Source organism: Athene cunicularia (genome assembly GCF_003259725.1).
Source record: "Athene cunicularia isolate RWA chromosome 2 unlocalized genomic scaffold, athCun1 chr2_part1, whole genome shotgun sequence".
Taxonomy (NCBI): Eukaryota; Metazoa; Chordata; class Aves; order Strigiformes; family Strigidae; genus Athene; species Athene cunicularia.
Window position 1 is genome coordinate 32,050,917 of NW_020799095.1, and position 22,496 is coordinate 32,073,412.

The 22,496-nt window shown below is 37.2% G+C and overlaps 1 protein-coding gene across 1 annotated transcript in view; it reads left to right on the forward strand.

The window, feature by feature from the left end:
* The window catches only part of MALRD1 (MAM and LDL receptor class A domain containing 1), a 287,732-nt gene that overhangs the window by 116,021 nt on the left and 149,215 nt on the right, over nt 1-22,496 (forward strand). Inside the window, exon 25 of the mRNA XM_026843695.1 lies at nt 4,826-5,123. Within this exon, the coding sequence (XP_026699496.1) occupies nt 4,826-5,123 (298 nt within the window). The remainder of the gene's footprint in view (nt 1-4,825; nt 5,124-22,496) is intronic.

A 22,496-nucleotide genomic window follows, 5' to 3' on the forward strand; every position in this document is an offset into this window, starting at 1 on the left:
TCAAAGAGTACAACTGCAAATGGAAGAATGCATAACAGTATGCTTTGTCACCGACTCTTGCCTCTAGAGAATGGAGAAAAGTAAGCCTTTATTTTCCAAAACGTTGCAGCATATTCTAGTGATTTGAGCCTTACCATTTCTTTGCAAACCTGAATCAAAAAGTTTTCTGGTTTTGCTACACTTTTAAAAGTCTTTGCTAAAATGGTAACTTGTAGTTTCGTAAGACATCTTTCAGAACACATCTATCACAATCTGCTACAGGAACAACATCCCGAAAAAGCGAATTTTCCAGAAAATTGAACTGTGCATTACTTCGAAATGGTATTTTTCCAAATTTTCAGTCTTTAGGTGTCAAGGCAAAAAAGAGTTTCTAACATCAGTGTCAAACACAAAATGGAAGCTTAAACATTAATATTTGCCAATAATTCTAATTATTAATAAATTCAGTAATATTTTTAAATGCTAGTTAGAAATAGGGCTTATGAAATATATATATTATTTACATAGAGAGGAATATTGTACATAAATGGAGCTGCTGTGGAAAGAAAAGTGGTACTTGTAGCCTTTGGAAAATTAGAAAGAAATATTTGTAAAGACTAGAAAACTAATGAGGCAGGAATGGCTTAACATTTTCAGGGTAAATTTCTGGGAATGTATTTCCAGAACTGAAGAAGCAATGTGGGGGAAAAAAACCCAAGAACCTAGTGAAGAGAAAAAGGAGGTATTAGTATATGAAGTTTTTTCAACGTTTGATTTGAGATGAAGGAATTTCTCAAATAGTTAATTAAGTCATAGGACTTTATCCTAACAGATCAGACAGTTCTTACAACTATTTTACTCCATTCTGTGAGTTATTAGAGTTGAAAAGAAGTGTGAACAAATGCCAGCCTAGAATCTCAAGCAAGGAATTTTGGAACTTCCATGAGTAAAACCAACATTCAGACTATTATTTTGCCATTTATACATGAATATCTGTCTAACTTGAGAACAGATATGTTGGTTAGCTATCTAAGTTTACCCAATTAAACAGGCTCAAGAGCTCTCTGATAATCTAACCACAAAACAGCCACTTTGCTCTCCATCATTTGGAGCATCTCCACTCCTGATGTCACACTTGGAATTCTTACTCCATCCATTTGTTGGAGATAGTGATCTAGTAACTTGCCTGAGAGATGATATCAGTGTCTTTATATTTATGGAAGATGTAAAATTTTATTCAGTTTCTGCTTATAAAATATGTAATAATTTTAGATTAGATTTTTGTCCTCAGTGGTCTCATTTTGCAAGTTCACCTTTATACCTCTATCTAATAGCTAGCTCTCAAAAGAAGTTTTAAAAGGTTTTTAAAAAGCCTTTGAATTGAACTGATTGTGTGAGCACTGCCCTATGCTCATCAAATGAAGGTTGTTTTAAATAGTCCTAAAGTTTTACTGTGTATGCAGATGACATCTCTGTTCATTTGCCTCTAGTTCCATTTATCTCATACTCACTACTCATGAGGAAAAACAATACCTGTAAAGTTTGTCTGAAATGTGGAAAGTATTCTACTTATGTTTGAGATTTCTAAGCAGTTTATTTGATTGAAATTCTGGCTGTTTGAAAACTCCCAAATCACTTTATAGATGAGAAAGTTAGGAAATATTATACATAAATGGCTTGATTTTATGATCCAAATAAACTTCAGTAATTTCAATATGTCAGTAGCAAAACATAATCTAGCTATAACAAAATATCTTCAAAATTTGAACCATGATCTCATGTTTTCTAAGTTAATTTTCTATGCTGCTTAAAATATATAAAACATCTCTTTCTCCATTTTATCTGGTTTTACATTTTAAAAATAACTTTTCTGCTATTTAACTGCTATCTGTGAAGAGTAAAACATATATGCAAAGAAATGCAGGATAACTGAGAATGAAAGGTTCAGTTCTGAATGTTTATGCTTTATCACACATTAAATGCAATGAAATTCTTGAAACATAGCTATTGGAAACTATTACCTTTGTCACACTGAAAATTATCTACAAAGAGCAGCCAGTCTGTGCACCATCTGAAGACAAAACTTTTACATCCATGATATGGCCTGAAACAGTCAGTCATATTTATGATGTTTTATATTGCTTTTTGAAGGTTCTGACCACTCCTGAAACTTTTATTTAGGCATCTGACCAAGGGAAGTGAAATTTCTGGTAAAGGAAATTGTACGAATGAAAAAGTTATTTTAAGACTCAGAGCTTCACCTTGCAGATCACAGTGCCTTAAAGTATTTTTCTTCTTTCTATGAGTTATTAGAGAAGCAAATGCTACATCATATATTACAAAAGACAGTTTGGGATTTTAGGCCCATTCAGATCAATAGAAAACATATGTTTACATCAGTGGGACAAGAGATTTATGAAGAGAAACAAATATACATCAGCAAGTATAAAGGGACATACATGAAAAAATATTGTTTGTATACAAGATTTTCACAAACCAGGCTTCATCTTCAAAAAGAATGGAAATCCAATAGAAACAATCTAAGCAGAAAGAAAGTGAATCTATGCCAAAATAAATCCAGGAAAGAAAAGGAAGAATTCTGCATCAAGGCATCAGTAATAACTAATACACTATGTGGAAATGTCAGCCCATAAGAAAACCAGGAAATCTGTATATACTATTGTGGAACAATATTCTATATTAATTGTGTTAAAATACTTTTTTTAAGTCTTAAATTTAGTTGTAATAAGTAACCAAAAGCATATGGCATACATTGTGAATCTGAGGGAATTTAATAAAAAATATGAAAGATGTAATTAATATCAACAATTCCTTTAAGGTATGAATGGTAGAAGGAGGGGGGTGGGCTCTTTATTTGCATTTGCAAGTATTGTATTTTCTCTATATTTTTTCATTGTAACCTTTGAAATTTTATTTCATTATCAGAACATTTGTTACAAAGAGAAGAAGTTGTAATTCTTTAAATTTCCAAACATCTGTGGTAAATTCTTCAAGATAGACCTGTAAAGATTAAGTAGGCAACTGATGAATGACAACATCCAGAGAACCTTGGAAAACAAAGGCTAGAGAACTAGCCTACACTCTGATACAAAGCAAATTAAATATGGAAATTAATCTTTCACTTGCATTATAATTCAAGTTTAAGTAATGTGGGGGCCCAGCCCTGAAAGGACATGGATACATGCTTAAAATTAAATCTGTTGGTAACAGTTATAAAGATGTCATTACTACTATATGATATATTTATAGATGATGTAACAGAACAGACCAGTATGTTGATTCCATAAATAAAATTATTCGGTATAATTGAGATAAGGGTATTGCTAATAAATATGAACTCCAGAAAGCAATGTTGGGGGCCAGGGGTGGAGTGGGATATGAATTGAACTGTAGCCAATCAGGAGCCATGTAGTGGGCCGCTCAATGAAAATATCTGATCAGAATTTAATGGCAGTCAGAAAATGAAACAAAATTCATCAGTAGTAAAAAGAAATAGTAAAAATGTGAAACTCATTATGTAGTTTAAAGATATACACATATATTGAATAGATAAACCTCATTTAATAAAGGATTTTAAGATAAACAATAGTTGCAGGACAAGAAAAGGGCAGGTGAATAGGAATATTTCCATAGAAGAAAACTGAATTATAAAAATTGTATTTGACTACTTCATTGCACAGGAGACATTCCAAAATGAACACAGTCAAACTTTTAAAAGAATTATAACACAAAGCCCTTGGTGGCTTTACTAATTAATAATTAGAGAAAATGAATTAAATAGAAATGTGGGGGTTTAAAAAAACATAGGAAATTTATGCAATGCAATAGACTGCAGAAGCCTATGAAACAGTCCTAGGCTTCAGACTGCAGAAGCCATGTGACATGACTTCACATTTACATGGGTATCATAATATTCATTATTATGTTTTTATAGCTGTAATAAATAAGATTGAGATTTCATTCTTTAGGGCTTGTGCTATGCATTAAACTAGGAAGAAATTTGAACTATAGACATGTTCTTGCATATTATAGCATGACTTGCCTTCTTTCACCGTCCTACATAATTCTTGGAAATACTCTGATCTTTGTCAGGAACAAGATATTGAACTAGATTAAGTATTCATTTGATCAAATACAAGTATTCCTTTTGTTGCTCTTGAATTGATAATATCCGAGAGAGCAGATAATGGTGACGACTCTTCACAGTGAAGTTTTTTCAATTTTCTGTATGTACTTGATCTTTTGTACTTCATTGTTTTCCCCCTTTTTACTGAAAAAAAAAAAAAAAAAAAAAAAAAAAAAAAAAAAAAAAAAAATCACTGTTTTCTAATTCAAGGACTTCTTATATTTTATTTTAGCTATTATTTTGCATTTCTGCAGTCCATGTAGAAGTTTTGCTCCCATGTTTGGTTAGAGAAGATTATTTTCTAATTACACTCTATAATCTAGCACAAACACATTTGTAACCAGAAAAGCGTTCAGTAAACTGAAGCTACTTCCCATAATGTAAATGGCACTGTTTCATTCCTCTGTTTATCAAGTATTTTCATTCTCTTACATTTACATGCAAGAGTTATTCAAAGGAATGCAGGATCAGCTGTCACAATACTGTAATGCTGGCTTCAAAGTTTGGCCTCTGAAATAGTTCCAAAATTTTCACAGTCTTTTTGTGTGGATTTTAATTAAATTGGGTTTGAAACAGTAAAATTATGGGCTTTTCTGAATGCTATTAATGACGCTCAGTTTAATAATCAGGGTAAATACAATAGCAGAATGCGTCTGAAGTCACCTGTTGCATACTTAATGCTATTGTTCTTGCTTGTAGATACTTTTCTATTACCATATGTTTGGAGCTCACATTGGATCACTGATTGTCTACCAGAAGACTATGGCAAAACATGAAGAAATTCTCCTTAATCTTACTGGAAACCAGGGAAATTTCTGGCAGCACAAGACACTGATCCTGACTGGAGATGGGGATGAAGACTTCCAAGTTGTCTTCGAAGGGACAGCTGGCAAAGGTCCCAAAGATGGGATTGCACTTGATGACCTCACATTTTCCAGAGAGTGCTTACCATCCCAGGAGTTTTTACCAGCAGAACCCACAAAGCTACCTCCAACAGGTATGTTTCTGATATGGACAAATGGTCTTTTTAAGTCTGGAAATGAATAGCAGCATTTTTTTCATTTTATGTCTCTCCTGCAGAAGATAAATATAATACACAGCTTGCTAAAGACATGTTGAAACTAACATGCTTTTAAACAGCTCTCTGAAATTCTAAGAAAATCATTTTATGAACTAATTATTTGGATACTGAATCAACACTTGTGAGTCTGCAAGATGACTTGTCTAGCCATGTATACTTAGACAATATCCTGCTCAATACAGTGGGGTCTTTTTGTCAGTAGTTGTAAAATATAGTTATTGTAAAATAAAGTAAAATTATGTAAGTATTTGTAAAATATTTGTAAATATTTTAAAATAATGAATAGTGGGACAGAGCCAATATGGATAGATTGTAATAAGACCAGCAGACTTTAATGGTTATTGGCTAGTAGGAATTCCTACTGATACTCTTTAGGCACCATATCCATCTTCTTCCCATGTGCTGTGCTGCCAGCATTGGTGCAATTATTTGTACCATCCTCACTGCATAAGGGAAATAAGACTCGGGAAAATTTTACCAAAAATAATAAAGTTCTGATGTGGATGGATCCCAGTAACCCCAAGGTAAGAGCTACTCCTGAAAGCACTGATGTTGTTCATTACTAATATTTGTTTGGACACAAATGATGAAGGAGAAACTCTTTCTGACAGAACAGGACAAGTCTCTTTCCTCCTTCCACATTTATCACCAGACCTACTGAAAGGTAAACCCCCAAAGTGGAATTTAAGAGATGTATTTTGTTCCTGGGCCTACTGCAAATTTCCTGCATGGCTGTGGCAAGTCATTTTATCTCCCTTCCTTTTTTTTCTGATCAATAAAACAAAGTTAATATTTCCCAATGTCATGGACTACCAGGAGAATGGATCATTAATTTATGTGAGCTGCTTTGCTTTGTTACTGCTGCTAATGAGCAGCCTTCCCCTTTAGGATATCATTAAGCACTGCTCAGGCACTGGGAGAGAACACTGATGAGAATACATCAGACCCAAGAAATCACATTGTACTTTGTGTACAAGATAAGCAGGAAAGATATGGGCAATGTTTTCCAGATATAGCTCTGATAAGTTGCCATTTACGGTATGTAGTACTGGCTTCCTACTTCTGTCAAAACGGTCATGGAAATTTATTGCAAATGAGATTGGTATTTTAAAGTTCAGCTTTATATGAATGTTACCCCAAGAGGAACACTATCTGAGATTTCTGATTCTTTATTTTTGATGTTTTCAGACTCTATCCTCTTAATGGTAGATGCAAGTCCCTGTGGCAATGTTAGAAACTTTAAAAGCTTTAGTTGTGATAGTAAAGGACGTTCCAAAGCACTTTTATTATATATATAAACAAAAAGCTACTGAAATCTCAGGAAAAAGCCACCAGAGACGGATTTCTTGGTGTAGCTCATCTAAGATGTACTTTGTGAACTTTGTAGGTTCACAACACTTTGAGATAATGGTCTGAATTTATCCTTATATCAACAATTTTCACTTGTCCTGGATGAGAGTTTACATTAACCACTGAGAGTTCCAATTTACAGCTACTATTTAGCAGTGATATCTGTTTGGATCATTGCTTGAAATATGGGCTTAGAACCCTGAATATGAAATCTACTCCTGCCAACAGAAATTTTCTAAGCAGTGGCAAAATGCATGCTGGAGGCTGTGAAAAATGCTCTGTGATGTAACTAGAACCAGTTAGAATGACTGTCATGATCAACTGCAAAAATCTTGACTCCTAGACTTCTATATTTATATACAGAGACAAAGGAAAGTTTAACCAAAAATGAAACAATTACCCATTTCTCAAACGTTTTAGTTTCTGAGGATGAAAAACATCATGCAGCAGAGATCTGCTCCTTTCTTGTCTCCAGCTAGAGAGAATATTTTCTAAGAAAGTTGAAATGTTTTCACTCCAAGGGAGAGATTTGTAGCTTTGGAGTTCTATTATCATAATATGACAATGCAGAATTAATACTGATTAATGTTTTTATAGCTGGCTAATATGCTTCCTCTACTATATTTGGACATGTGTTTCCTTTACTCAGGACTAGCAAGGAATATTTCTTTCATTTTATGTACTCAAAATAATACAATGAGCAGTAACTGTCATAATGCTTTCCTCCGCTCCCGTTCACCCAAATGAAGTTTGAATATTCAGTGATGTTTCTCACAGTTTGAAGAGCTTACTTGTCATTTTTATACCAATCTACAATTGATATTCTGCAAAGTGAACAAAACACATTAAAAAAAATACCTGCTACAACCCGTTTTTAATGTCGTGGCTTTTTTAAAAATCAGAATTAATTGTAATGCACACATCAAGGGAGATTCTTCTGAGTCTTATGAGCAATATCACTATGTAACTGTATATAGTATATATATGTGCTTGTTTTTTTCTGCACATAGAGTGCTATGGCAATGGATATAGTGTAAAGACTAAACAGAAAAAAGTTATTGAATGTTTCTATCTGTGACAGAAACTCTCACTGTTCAGAAAAATCTTTCCCTGACTTTACGTAAACTCTCAGGAGTTCTAAACATAAAATAAAACAAACCAAAACCAACCCCAAAACAAAAAAAAAAGCCCCACCAACTTTTTAGGGGGAGCTTTTTTCTTCTGGAGAAACATGCAATAATATTTAAAGGCTGATACTGGGCACTGGACAACTTGAAAAAATAATTTTAGAAGTTAGCAGTGTCATTTTTTGTAGACTTGACAGTATGGTGTAGACTGTCCTCATGATGCTGATTAGCAAGATGATGCTGAAGAGGAAAGCCACCGAGATTCACATAAAATGCTGTGCCTGAGAAACAATAAACATCATTTTAGGCTGTCACTTATCAACTCATCACTGTATAAATAGCTATGTATGGGGGTATACTGAGTTTTTCTCATGTCATACAATGGTACTGTGTGTTGGAAGATACAAAGACAGTTTTGTTCTAACAGTGCTATTTATGCCTGTTGTGTCTCTGCAGTGTGGCCAGGTTCTCAAATTAGACTCTGTCCCATGTAAGGGGCTGCCTGTATCCACATCAGCCCAGGAACAGCCCTTGGCCACACTGAACCCTGAAATGTTGCAATTCCAGCCTTGTTTCTGTGCTGGGTTTGAATGGCAAGGTTTTGGTAAGGTGGGACTACAGGGTTGTCCTCTTGTCCTGATTTTGGCCAGGATAGAGTTAATTTTCCTGGGACACAAGGGAGCGCAGCTAGAGGGCCAGGCCCAGATTGGTCATTGGGGTATTCCATATCATGTATATAAGGGGACAAGTGCTCTCTCACTTCTGTTTTGGATTCAGTTTCCAGGTCAGTTGGTGATGGGATTTCTGGTGTGGTTGGGATTGCTGCTGGGGTCAGGCTGCGTACCGGTCACCGGTCGGTGAGCAACTGCTGTATATCACCCATTCGGACTTACTATTATTACTGTTGTTTTGTTACTCTTATTACCTTTTTGTTTTTAATTGAACCTATGAATTTCTTTTTTTTTTTTTTTTTTTGTTCCTCCCCTATTTCACCTGGGAGTGGGGATTGGGGGAAGGATATGACTGGCCATGTGGTGATTGGCTACTGGCCAAGTTCAAACCATGTCAGTGTTTTGGTGCCTAACATGGGACCAGGGGTTTGAGGTAAGGATGGATTGGGTCATAATGTTTATTGCTTGGCTCCTTAAGATTATAGCACCTCACTTGACGTATGTATTTCCCATGCTGTTGCTCACCATCCATGAGAGTTGGATTAAGATTTTGGTTTTACTGTATTATATAATGCTGATCTATGACAGGATGCATTCATCGGTCCTGGGGCTATTTACAATTGTGTTAGAGAAATTCAGGAATTTCAAATATCCTTGGAATGTTGACATTAACACAGTCTACTGCTAGGAGCTAGTGTGTTTCTTCATGTGGTTCAGGTTTTGTTAAGTGTTAAGCAACTCTTTAAGAGTATGACCTGGAAATCTACCTCCATAACTGAAGAATTATGAGTGGCTGGGGGTGTGGAATATCATGGGCAAGTACCTAGAACAGTGGGCAGCTCTAGTGAATTGGAACTTAACTCCCGAACAGGTGCAGAATCCATTTGTATTTCAGGAGTGACAGGGAGGGTCTCAACAGTTGACTGTATTGGAGGCTGAGGTGAGTCTAAGTGGAAAAGAGTGGGAAAAAAACCCCATTGTGACTGGTCCAGATGCTCCATGCATTCTTGGTATAGATTATCTCAGGAGAGGGTATTTTAAGGACCCAAAAGGCTATCAGTGGGCTTTTGGTATAGCTGCCTTGAAAACAGAAGGAATTAAACAGCTGTCTGTGTTGCCTGGTCCCTTAGAGGATTTTTCTATTGTGGGATTGCTGAGGGTTGGAGAACAATGTGTGCCAACTGCCACTACATGAATGCACCAACAGCAATATTGCACCAGTTGAGACTCTATAATCCCTGTCCATAAACTGATTTGTCAACTAGAAAGCCAAGCAGTCATAAGCAAGACACACTCCCCCTTTAAAAGCTCCATATGGCCAGTGTGAAAGTCTAATGGAGAGTGGAAATTGACAGTAGATTATTGTGGCCTGAATTAAGTCACACCACCACTGAGTGCTGCCGTGCCAGACATGCTAGAACTTCAGTATGCACTAGAGTCGAAGCCAGCCAAGTGGTATGCCACAATTATTATTGCTAATGCATTTTTCTCCATCCCTCTGGCAGCAGAATGCAGGCCACAGTTTGTTTTTATTTGGAGGGGTGTCCAATACACATGGAATCAAATGTCCCAGGTGTGGGAACACAGCCCCATCATTTGCCATGGACTGATCCGGACTGCATGGGAACAGGATGAAGCTCTGGAACACTTACAATACATTGATGACATCATTTAATGGTGTAATACAGCAGAAGAAGCTTTTGAGAAAGGGGAGAAAATAATCCAAATCTGAGAGCTTCTGAGAGCTAGTTTTGCCATAAAGCATGGTAAGGTCAAAGGACCTGCACAAGAGATTCAGTTTTTAGGAGTAAAATGGCAAGATGGATTTCATCAGATTCCAATGGAGGTGATTAACAAAATAACAGCTATGTCCCCACCAACTAACAGAAATAAAAAGCAAGCTTTCTTGGGTGTTGTGGGTTTCTGGAGACTGCACATTCCAAATTATGGTCAAATTGTAAGCCCTCTCTATCAAGTGACTTGGAAAAGGAATTATTTTATATGGGACCCAGAGCAATGACAAGCTTTTGAACAAATTAAACAGGGAATAGTTCGGACAGGACAAGATGTTAAAAATGAACTCTGCACTGCAGCTGTGAAGAATGGCCCTACCTGGAGTGTCTGGCAGAAAGCAACAGGGGAGACTCAGGGTCAACCTCTGGGGTTTTGGAGTCAAGGATACAGAGGATCTGAGGCCCCCTCTGCTCCAACCAAAAAGGACATATTGGCAGCCTATGAAGGGGGCCGAGCTGCTTTAGAGGCAATTGGTACTGAAGCACAGCTCATTCTGGCTCCCCGACTGCCAATGCTGGGCTGGGTGTTCAAAGGGAGTGTCCCTTCTACACACCATGCAACTGATACCACATGGAGTAAATGGGTCTCATTAATCACACAACAGGCTCAAACAGGGAGCCCCAGTCATCCAAGAATATTGGAAGTGATTACAAATTGGCCAGAGACAAAGATTTTGGAATGGCGCCAGGGGAAGAGGTAACATGTGCTGAGGAGGCCCCACCATATACTAAACTACTGGATAACAAGAAGCCATATGCCCTGTTTACTGATGGGTCCTGTTGCATTGAGGGAAAACATCGAAGGTGGAAGGCATCTGTGTGGAGCCCCACATGACTGGTCACTGAAGCTGCTGAAGGAGAAGGTGAATCAAGTCAGTTCAAGAGGTGACCAGTTGGCCTTGGATATCGCTGAGCAAGAAAGGTGGCCGGTGCTCTACCTCTGTACTGACTCATGGATGGTATGCGCTGTGGGGGTGGTTACAGAAGTGGAAATGGAACAACTGTCAGCGCAAAGGCAAACCCGTCTGGGCTACTGAATTACAGCAAGATATTGCTGCTCTGGTCGAGAATCTTGTGAAAGTACGCCGTTTAGACACTCATGTACCCAAAAGCCGGGCCACTGAAGAACATCAGAACAACCCACAGGCGGATCAAGCTGCTAAGATCAAGGTGGCTCAAGCAGATCTGAACTGGCAACATAAAGGTGAACAATTTATGTCTCACTGGGCCCATGACTCCTCAGGCCATCAGGGAAGGTATGGAACATATAGATGCGCTCGTGACCAAGGGGTGGACTTAACCATGGATGCTATTGCATAGGTAATCCTTGAATGTGAGACATGCTACAATCAAGCAAGACAAATGGTTAAAGCCCATTTGGTATGGAGGACGATGGTTAAAATATAAATATGGGGAGGCCTGGCAGATTGATGATATCATGCTCCCACAAATTTGGTAAGACAAATGCTATGTGCTTACAATGGTGGAAGCAGCCACCGGTTGGTTGGAAACTTATGCCATGCCACTGCCTGAAACACCATTTTAGGCCTTGAGAAGAAAGTCTTATGGCAGCATGGCATTCCAGAAAAGATTGAGTCAAATAATGGGACACAATTCTGAAACAACCTCATAGGCACTTGGGCCAAAGAACATGGTATTGAGTGGATATATCACATTCCCTTCGCTGAGAGCAATGGGTGGTGGAACTTTCAAAGACTGGTACGTGCATTTATCAAAAAACACCTGGTTAGTAAATATCAGGGGATCTGCCAAGCAAGCTGGCCCTGCTCAGTCAAACCTCCTACATACTGTAGTTGAAGATAAAGCCTCTGTAGCGTACATAAAAAATATGCTGAGGAAGACAGTCTGGGTTATTCCTGCATTGGGTAAAGGTAAACCCATGCATGAGATTACTTTTGCCCAAGGACCTGGGTGCACTTGGTGGGTAATGCAGAAGGATGGAGAAGTTTGATGTGTGCTTCAGTGAGATTTGATTTTAGGTAAAAATAGACAGTCAATAGAACTGCCAAATAACCCTATTATTGCAACTGGTGCCCCAGAACGTCCTCCTGCCACATCCAAAGCCTCCTGCTCCACTGACTGAGCCAACTCCACCTCATTCCTCCAGCCTTAAAGACTGTCATGACAGATAGAACCTAAAGTTATGGACTAAATTAACTCAGTAGACATTTTGGAAGGATGACCCATAGACTAAGGGAATGATATCTGTGAGACCCAGGAAAAGGGGTGGTGATTCCTTAGAATGTATTTCTAATATTCTTTAGAATATTAGAATGAACCTGAGCAGAACGTAAATTATATGAAATAAGGGATGGAGACTGTCCCGGTTTCAGCCAGGACAGAGTCAACATTCCTTGGGCTGAGGGGGAGCAGAGCTAGAGGGCCAGGCATGCATCAGTCATTGGAGCATTCCATATCATGTGACGTCATGCTCAGTATATAAGGGGATGTGAGCTCTCTCATTTCCATTTGGTTTCTGTTTCCCGGTCGGTTGGTAGTGGGATTTCTGGTGCAGTTGGGATCGCTGCTGGGGGTGGGTTGTGTGCCAGTTACCAGTGCGTGAGCAACTGCTGTATGTTACCCATCTGGACTTACTATTGTTACTGTTGTTTTGTTACTATTACTAAATTTTTTTTATTCAACCTACAAATTTCTTTTTTTTTCCCTCCCCTATTTCACCAGTGGGGGGAGGGAATTCAACGACTGGCCACATGGCGATTGGCTACCAGCCAAGTTCAAACCACAACACCTCTGTAAGAAGCTGCTAGAAGCTTCCCCTATGTCTGATAGAGCCAATGCCAGCCAGTTCCAAGATGGACCTGCCACTGGCCAAGGTCGAGGCCATCAGCGATGGTGGTAGTGTCTCTGGGATAATGTATTTAAGAAAGAGGGAAAAGGAAACACAAACCTATGCAACCACAGCTGGAGAGGGGAATGAGAATATGTGAGAGAAACAACTCTGCAGATACCAAGGTCAGTGAAAAAGGAGGGAGAGGAGGTGCTGCAGGTGCCGGAGCAGAGATTCCCCTGTAGCCCAGGATGAAGACCATGGTGAGGCAGGCTGTTCCATGCAGCATGTGGAAGTTAATGGTGGAGCAGATCTCCACCTGCAGCCCCTGGAGGACCCCTCATCAGAGCAGGCGGATGTGTCTGAAGGAGGCTGTGACCCTGTGGAGGGCAGGGTCTTGGCAGGACTTGTGGACCCATGGAGGGAGAGGAGCCCACACTGTAGCAGGTTTTCTGGCAGGACTTGTGACCCCATGGAGGACCCACACTGGAGCAGCCTGTTCCTGAAGGACTGCAGCCTGTAGAAGAGACGAACACCAGAGTAGTTCATGAAGGACTGCAGCCTGTGGGAAGGACTCATGTTGAAGAAGTTTGTGGAGAGCTCTCTCCCATGGGAGGAACCCCACACTGGAGCAGGAGAAGAGTGTGAGGAGTTCTCCCCCTGAGGATGAAGGAAACCATGAGTGATAAACAGACTGCAACCCCCATTCCTTGTCCCCTGCTCCACTGAGGGGGAGGAAGTAGAGATATTGGGAGTCAAGTTAAGCCCAGGAAGAAGGCAGGGGTGGGGGGAAGGTGTTTTTAAGATTTTGTTTTATTTCTCATTACCCTACTCTGATGTGATTGGTAATTAACTAAACTAATTTCCCCAAGTCTATTCTGTTTTGCTCATGACAGTAATTGATGAGTGATCTCCCTGCCCTCATCTCAACCCATAAGCCTTTTGTTATATTTTGTCTCCCCTGTCCATTTCAGGAGGAGAGTGATAGAGGGCTTCTGTGAGCACCTGAGTGTCAACCCCCACCACAGTTTCCTCTGAAATAATTTAGACCTTACTATGGACCTGGCAAACTTGCAGGATTTTGTAGGTCAGGTAGCATATTTTCCAGTACTTAACCACTCTTTCTCTCCTTTATATTTCAAAGATGCAGTGACATCTATATTCTATATGCTTTTCCCAATAGAAAGGTGTTAGTTTTCAAACTCAGCCTTCCAGGAGGCATTCACACCCTCCTTTTCATGCAGCAGCCATAATTTCAAAGGGAGTTATACGACCCCCCAAAAAATGTTCACAGATTAAGATACTGTCTGGCTATGCCCAAAACATGTGAGACCATTGGCATGAGTCATATTTTATATTTTTTTTTACAAAGGAGACATCATGGATTTGACAGCTTCCATGATCTTTGCTTGTCTTGTCTCTCTTTTCCCTCCCTTCCCTCCTGAAGTGTTGTTACTGGTTATAAAAATGGCAGATCCCTCCATCAGAGTTTCTACTCGTGTCTCTGTACCACTTATCTGGGAATACAGCAGTTTCCAAGGGCTGACTGATCAGATTAGCAGGTTAGAGTGGAGGATAGTTATTTCCAGAGACAAGAGAACTGGTGACTGTTTACTTCAGTTTTGTAGAGAAGACAGTTGTTACTTATAACAAATTAAAAGACATTCACTGTTACATGTGCCCTTAAGAACATAGGAATATTCACAGGAAATCACATCAAGGTACATTTCACTTGATATCTTGTCTCCAACGTGGTCAGTGAGATGCTGAGTAGGAATCGAAGAAGGACGGGCATATATGATGCTTCCTCCTAATGTTTCTAACGTTTTCTTTTTAAGAGGCCTTATGAACTGAATGTGGTTTTGCTTATGTAGTAAACCTTAATATATTTGCCTTCTGTATAAAGTCTAGTTTCCCTGGGAACACATTCAAAAGTTTAGGTCCCTCCTTATTTTTGGCAGCAAGTTGTACAGGTCTGCCACTTGCTTAAAAAATGACTGTTTTCACCTTGTCTCCTCTTTAATATCTTTTACTGAAAATGGTGGTGAACAACAGACAAACCCACCTACTACATACTGATCTCTATGCAGTCGTCCTTAAGGAACATTAGACACCAAAGGAATTCCAACTTATTTCTTACATGGAAACTATGCCATATGTTGTCCGTTCTCTGACTTTTAAAAAATCTACTATAAACTTTAGAGATTATAAAATCAGGTCTGTGCAGAGTATATAGGATATGAGTGAACAGTGGAATGACACTGTAGCAAAATTATTATTTTTTTCTATTTCCAGATAAATTTTAAAACCTTTGCCCTTTTTGAGCATTGGGCTGCTGTGTTCCTGGAACTATCTTCAGTACTCTGCTGTGTCAGTCTGTAGTAGTGGTAGGAATTGGACCTCATCACTCATAAGTGAAGACAGATTGTGGTGTTCTGTGTAATTCAGTTAACATTGCATTTAATTGCCAGTCACTCAGATGCAATTCATTTGTTTAACTGTGGCTGGTTTTTTCCACTGTAGTTGTATAAGATACTTGACACACTTACTTGGGGCTGGCAGCTATGTTACAGGGATTATAGGAAAGTCCAATGTCCTGAGACAGTGGTTGATGTCAGGAAGGCTGTCTGGTCCATAACAAGCTCTGGATACCATCACTTTAAGCAATTACATTTTCACAAAATACTTTGCATGTTATTTATAGTTCTTTCTAGCTCATATCACCCTGAATAACGTCATATCACTAGAAGAGTTTCTTAACTCATTACTCATACACTTCCCTTGTCTTTTATGTGTAAATATTAAAGAATACAACTTGCTACATTTTTTTTATTTGTTGATTGGTTAGTTTGGATATTTGGGTTTTTTTTACCCAGACAATTAGACATTTTAACACAAATGTCTAATTCACACCAAAAAAAAAAAGAAATCTGTAGAGTTCAGCAACGTAGATAACATTAAATAAAGGCCAAGTAGAAGAGTAATCAGGAAACTGAATTTGTCAAAATATTTTCATTTGAAATATTACCCAAAACTTTAGAGTGTACTATAAAGACCAAACAATATTGCTCATATCCCTTTTTTGCAGGTATAATTAGATTTATAAAAATGTACAGACACATAAATAGAAATAACCTTGGCAGTTACTCTAACTAATATATAATTACAGGAAACATCACATTTTATGCTTCAGTGCATTATGTGTCCTACTGAAAAGAAAAAATGTCTCCTTATGCACAACTATTCAAACAACAAAACATTTTTATCTTCTGTTGAAGCAACCAGTATTGACCATTGTCTGGGAGAACAGGATGTGAAACATATAAAGAATATATGTGTAGAATAAGGCACTTTAAAACCAGTTCTGAGAAAAAACAAACAAAAAATGAAAACCAACCAAAAAAACCCCAAACCAAAATCACTAGCCTATAAAGGGTGCTCATAATTTCTGATATGCCCCTGAACTTTTGGAAGATATAATATATAGTTGCCTTAATCATACATAGCAGGTTGTGAAACTTTTTTTCCTTAATTGCCTAAGTACCTAAACAGAATCAGACTCTCAGATGTTTCTAGAATGAAATTCCATGTAAGTGGCATTCATTATTATATTCTAGACTTTTAAAAAATAATAAATTGAAATGTTAAATTTTTTCTGTGTAATTATAATCACTGTACTTTATCAATTTAATTGGAAATATCTGACCCTGATCCACTTATGTCATTCTACAGTTTTTTCATTTTGTTTGGTAGGTAGGATTCTGATTTATCTCCTTTGGTTTTGAGCTCTAGCCTTAACAGATTGTATAGTGGTTTGAAAACAATGTGCCCATTTGCTAAACTAAAAAAAAGAAAAACAAACCTCAACCTATTAATTTATACCAAACTAATTTACAAAATAATTACAAAAATTTAGAATGGGTTGTAATTTTTAAGATACATTGGAGTAAAAAAAATTTTTCCAACATTCTATGGGGATTTAGTCTATTTGTCTATATGTCTATAACTGATTGTAATATTTGTACATACATTAAAGTACATATAATTTGAGAAGTTTCTCATACTATATTATAATTTTATCTCAATGAAAAAAATGTCTCCCCTAGGTATTCCCAGACTTAAAACCTTGAATAGTAAATAAAGCTCAAAGACTGTTTAGATCAGCAGTCAGAGCAGAGCCTGGACTGGGCCCATAACTGATTGCAACTCTAGAAACTGGACAACAGAACATGTAGTGCCATCTAAGGTCCTTGGAGGTAGGGCACTGTCAGCACTTGTCTTTCTGTTTTGCAAAAAAGTTTAACATCTCCAAAACTTTACTTAGCTCTTGGGTCTCTGCAGACTGGTTTCTGAGAAATGTGTCCCAGAGCAGACATCCAAATAAGTATCAGGTCAGGAGAAATCTATTTTCAGTGATGGCAGTTTGAAGTGAGTCTCTGAGCAGCAGGTGAGGGCAGGTATTTATATCTACATTCATAGAATGAACTGGTAATTCCTTTTGGCAATGGGTAGCTGGGGTATGTGAATAGCTTTTCTAACCAAAGGCAAACTGTTCCTAAAATTACAAGAGGAGTTCCTGACACTCTATTTATAAAGGACAATCCTGTAAAGAGCAATGCTCTTTTATTTTCTCCCTACTAGGAGAACTAAGTAAGAAGACTTTCACCAAAATCAAGCTTTCCCAGGACCATCAGTGATACCAGCTCAGACCTTTTCCTATATGTTTGATATTCCATACAGAGTCTGCCTGTGCCTAGGTGAGCTGAGTATGTGAGAGCTCTAATTCTGCTTTGCATTCCAAGAACTAGCTAACAAGTTACTCAAGTGTAATTATTCCTTTTTTTTTTTTTTTTTTTTTTTTTTTTTTTTTTTCCACACATCTAAAAGTAGACAAAGTAGATAAGAAAGCAGTACAGGGTATTCTTACTAATATCAAGTGTTTTTCTATTAAGTCTTTCAACAGCGAAAGTGATCTGACAAAAAAAAAAAACCAACAACTTCACAGTATCTAGTCCTATTTTACCTTTAGTGCAGTACATCTTTGCTGGGCTTTTGAATTGTCTAGACATCCTGGAAGAAAATTTCCATATATAGTTAACACTGCAGGCATGTGTGTGCTTTTTTTCTCTCCCTCTAACTGTAGGAAACAAGTTGAACTTGTGGCTTTTCAGCAGATACTTATCAATAGTCACTTTGGACTATTTTACTTTCCTAGTTACAGTGTTTACATTTTCAATATGGTATACATTAGACAAAGAAAAAAATTATTTTTCATAAGATATTTGTAAATTTTATTTGAAAGCTCAGTATATGTTTTACGCTTTATATTAAGGAAGATTTGAGGCAGATCACTGGACAGCTTCATTTTCATGCTGTGATTTATTTTGTTTTCAAACTTCTCAACAGACTATGCCTCCCAAGTAGATTGATATTGTAACTGTCACAGGATACTTAACTGACTATCACAAGCTGTGCCTGAGTTGCTATTTAGTGGTAGGATAAACAAAGTTAATAAACAAATAAGTGGTAAAAAGATTGTTAAATGTCAAAATGTATAAAGCATTCCTGACTGTGAAAGGACCATGCTTAGTTTACGCTCAAAAGTCAGATGACCTCACATAACCTCATACAAGGAGAAGAGATTGAAGAAATGGAAATTCAAAGAAGTGCTTTTTTGATATCTGGAAACTTCCAACTGTCCAGAATAAAAGCAAAGGTTGTGTCAAGAATAATCACACAAGTTATCATCAACAAAAAATCATGGGAGATTATTGGCTGATGCTGCATGGTTCTCATTGAGCATAGTGAAAAAAAATCTAGCAGATTTTCCTCTTCAGCTAGGCTGAAGGGGTTACATCTCGGTAAACTGGAGGGAGCTATTTTAATAAAAGCATCTCTGTTTGAGGAAAGTTCTTAAAGTTTCTGTGCTGCATTTTAGGTATCTGAGTGAAAAATAAATTTGGGGGGAAGGGGAGAGATAAATAAAACCATTTTCTGTGCATAATGAATCTTTAAGTAAATCCAAATTTTATCAGACTTCTCTAAGACCTAAAATATTTAGATTGAAATTCATCTCCAAGATTCAAATCAGATGTCATGTACATATAGGTGTACTTGAGATGTATCAGGTATCTAAATTCCTAAATTCCAATTATAGTAGATATATTATATTTATATTGCTCTTTGTTGCCCAGTCATTCAACACAACTGAATCACACACATAAAGGCATCTGTTGTTGTTTGTGATGCAGTAGGGTGTCTAAGAAATACCCATAGTGCTGAGAGGTGTATAACAGGACGTATGGAAAGTATATGCCTTTCAGAGGTAGCAGCTGGTGACAAGGAATGATATCTTACACATTTTGAAATGCTATGTGTGTGGGCAACCAAATAAAACTATAGGTTTCAATTTTAGCATGATGTGATCACCCTTTGAAGTCTAGCTATTGTTACCAACCAGATCCCCATCAGTTTTAATGGCAACTTAGACACTTAGCTTGCCTACATGGAAACATAACGGTATATGTCCCTTTGTGAGCTGAATGCCATCTAAGCTTTTATTTTAGCACTCTTTTTGATGTAGTTTTATTTTCATCATCTCATACAGATCTATTTCTTTTCCTAGGTTGGTTTAGATTTATCAGAAATGTTTTTTGAGTTGCCTTGCTGTTATTTTAGGCATAAATAACTGCCAAGGGATGAGCAGTTAGGTTTGAGAGCCTCAGAATAGTGAAAGATATGGAGTGATCCCTTAATACTGGTGCAGTATCTTATCTATGGGATGTGACACACACTTGTTTAAATGTAGACTAAGCAGATGTGGGATGATGGTGCATGATGTCCTCTCCCTATGACATGTTTCTGGTCATGTTCAGTGGCTGCAACCTGCCGATGGGTGGCTCTATTAGCATTTCTCTTTTGCCTGTACCTTACAGAGAAGAGAATTTGTCTTCATTAGATCCTTCTGTTCTATTCTAAAACTTCTCCCTTTGCAATCTTATTGTTTCTTTCATCTCCTTGCACAAGGTCTCACCTTAGGGCCTCAGACTCTCTTTTTGTTGTCTCTATTCAGACCTGATCATTGCCATTTTTGCACATGGAACTGCAGTAAAACTGTCCCACACCTGGGTACTGCAGGTATTCGAGACTGAGGCATTAAGGAGAGAGTAATTTAAATTCAAGACATTAGACTCATGCTGAATGGTCTCTGACAGGTAATACTATGGAAAATAATGCCTCCAGTATTACTGTGCACAGGTTTCACAGCAGAGGTTTGAAGATGACGACTGATACAAGGTCAGATTCAGAGGAAAATATAAAAGGTCAGAATATTGCCTTCAAAATATTAGGAATTAAGAGATTAGAAACAATTCATAGCTATTATGGGAAAAGGCCTTCAAATATGCTTTCTGGTTTAGTCTGTGTTTACTTTGAAGATCTTTCATTTTTTTAAATACTTTAGTGTAATTGAACTAATGATAGACTTAAATATTCTGTGTGCTTTATCCAGCACTGCCATTTTTTACAGAGGCATCATACAAGATTTTTATCTTGATAAAAGGGTTTATGAATTGGCTGCATAAAGCTTTACATATGACATATTTACTTTGATGCTCAGCTTGAGGATATGTAAAGCATCATTTATGTATTTTGTCAAAGACTAGAATGTGTCTTGTTTAACAGAAAGGTTTCCAAATTAGTATTTCTATTAAATGTCATCCTATTAAGGCTGAATTAAGCTACAAGGTCTGCTGCTAGCACAACAATGTCTTCTAACAGATGCCTTTGCATTTGTGTTAGATATGATATTTTCCAGTTCTCTGTTTATCATCTGTTTTTTTACGGAGCTATTTGCAATTATGTGGGGCTCTAACAAAAACCTCAATAGTTTTTCAAACTGATGAAGTGCTTTCCATAATTCTACTGCTCAGATTCTACTGGTTTTTGGATTCCAGATCTTCTCACTAGTTGAATGTGTGCTTACATTTTAGAACAATACAGTTTATGAGCATATATATTGCTGAACATCATCTGGAGCACTTCGTGTATATAAAGGATGCACAAGCATTTAAAGATGTGATATCAAAAATTCTTTTATTAGCATGATGAAAAATGACTTGAATTATTTTCTACAAAAGCAACCTATTGTGCGAGATGAATTTGGAGATGATGTGGTAAATTAGTTGTTACATCAGAAGAAAATTGGTACCAATTTCAGTGAATGAGACTAATAATGTCAATGTAATTTTCTTTGTAAGAGTAATCTTAGTTTTCTGAAGAGTTCTAATAGCATACTTCCATGCTAAGTATGTAATAGCTAACTAGATAGAGAACTGAGTGAAACTGGAAGCAGCAACACTAGTTTTATGCTGTGATAAATGATCATAGAATAAGTACCAACAAATATGACTGAAAGATTAGTTTCTGAATCTCAGCATTAATTAATCCAAGTTGTTTAAGTAAAATATATTAAGACTCAATTATTATTACTATGAATACTTCATATAATTAACTAGTTAATTAAAGCAGTTTAACTGTAAGTATTAGTTGTTTTTCTTTTCATGTGTACAAAAGATCGTAATGGAAATAACAAGATATCCTATGGGGAAGGACAGCAGAGACAGAGTGAAAAAAAAAAAATCTTTAAGAAGTTGCATTCTTCAATTTTAGATGAAGGAAGGTCATGCAAAGCAAATACTTATCTAGAACAACTCTTTGTGCCTAATTTTGACTATATAGTTTCTCAGTGAGCAAATAACTATATTATTTTTTAAAAAACAGAAGTGTGACATTCATTAACAGAAATGAACTGTGACTATTTAATAACCAGTTATCAAGTAGAAATGAACTATTTCTTGAGGTTAAAAGGAACACAGTCTGTCCACCAGATCAGAAGTTATATCTACTCTGACCCTCCCAATGGAGCATATACTTTTGCTTCTCCTCTGCATATATATATATACACAATCACTTGCACAGTTCTAGAACAAATACTGACTTCTCTTAAACTGTTTGAGATTGTAAACTTGGGAAACATGGCTGAAATATCTCTTGTGATATTTTGACATTTTTCATGCTTCTGCAAAAAAGCAACACACCTAAAGGCTCTGTGCAAGCAGAACCTCTGTTCTAGAGAAAGTATTTCCCTACTGAGAAAATGTGTAACAGCGACTATATCAATACTGAGTTATAATTATTCCATGTTGATAAACTCAGGCATGTTTTTGATCATAAGATTTTAAGACTATTTATCTCTTATTCATAATTCTTAATATAAATGTGTTAGTAGCATATGTAAAACCTAATTAGGATGATAGAGAGCAGGTTACTTTGCCTAGTGACAAGGAATAAACAGTAGCTGACTCAGCAAATAAAGAGTCAATATCCAAGAGAGAAACATTACTGTTATTCTTTTTTTTGCAGTAGGGTAACAAATCCTCAGTAAATACTATCTTAAGCAAAAATCTTGCCTCTCTCTTCATACAAGGAAGAAAAAATCCTTTCTATAGCAGAGCTATTGCTGTTCTGCTGTGTCAGGT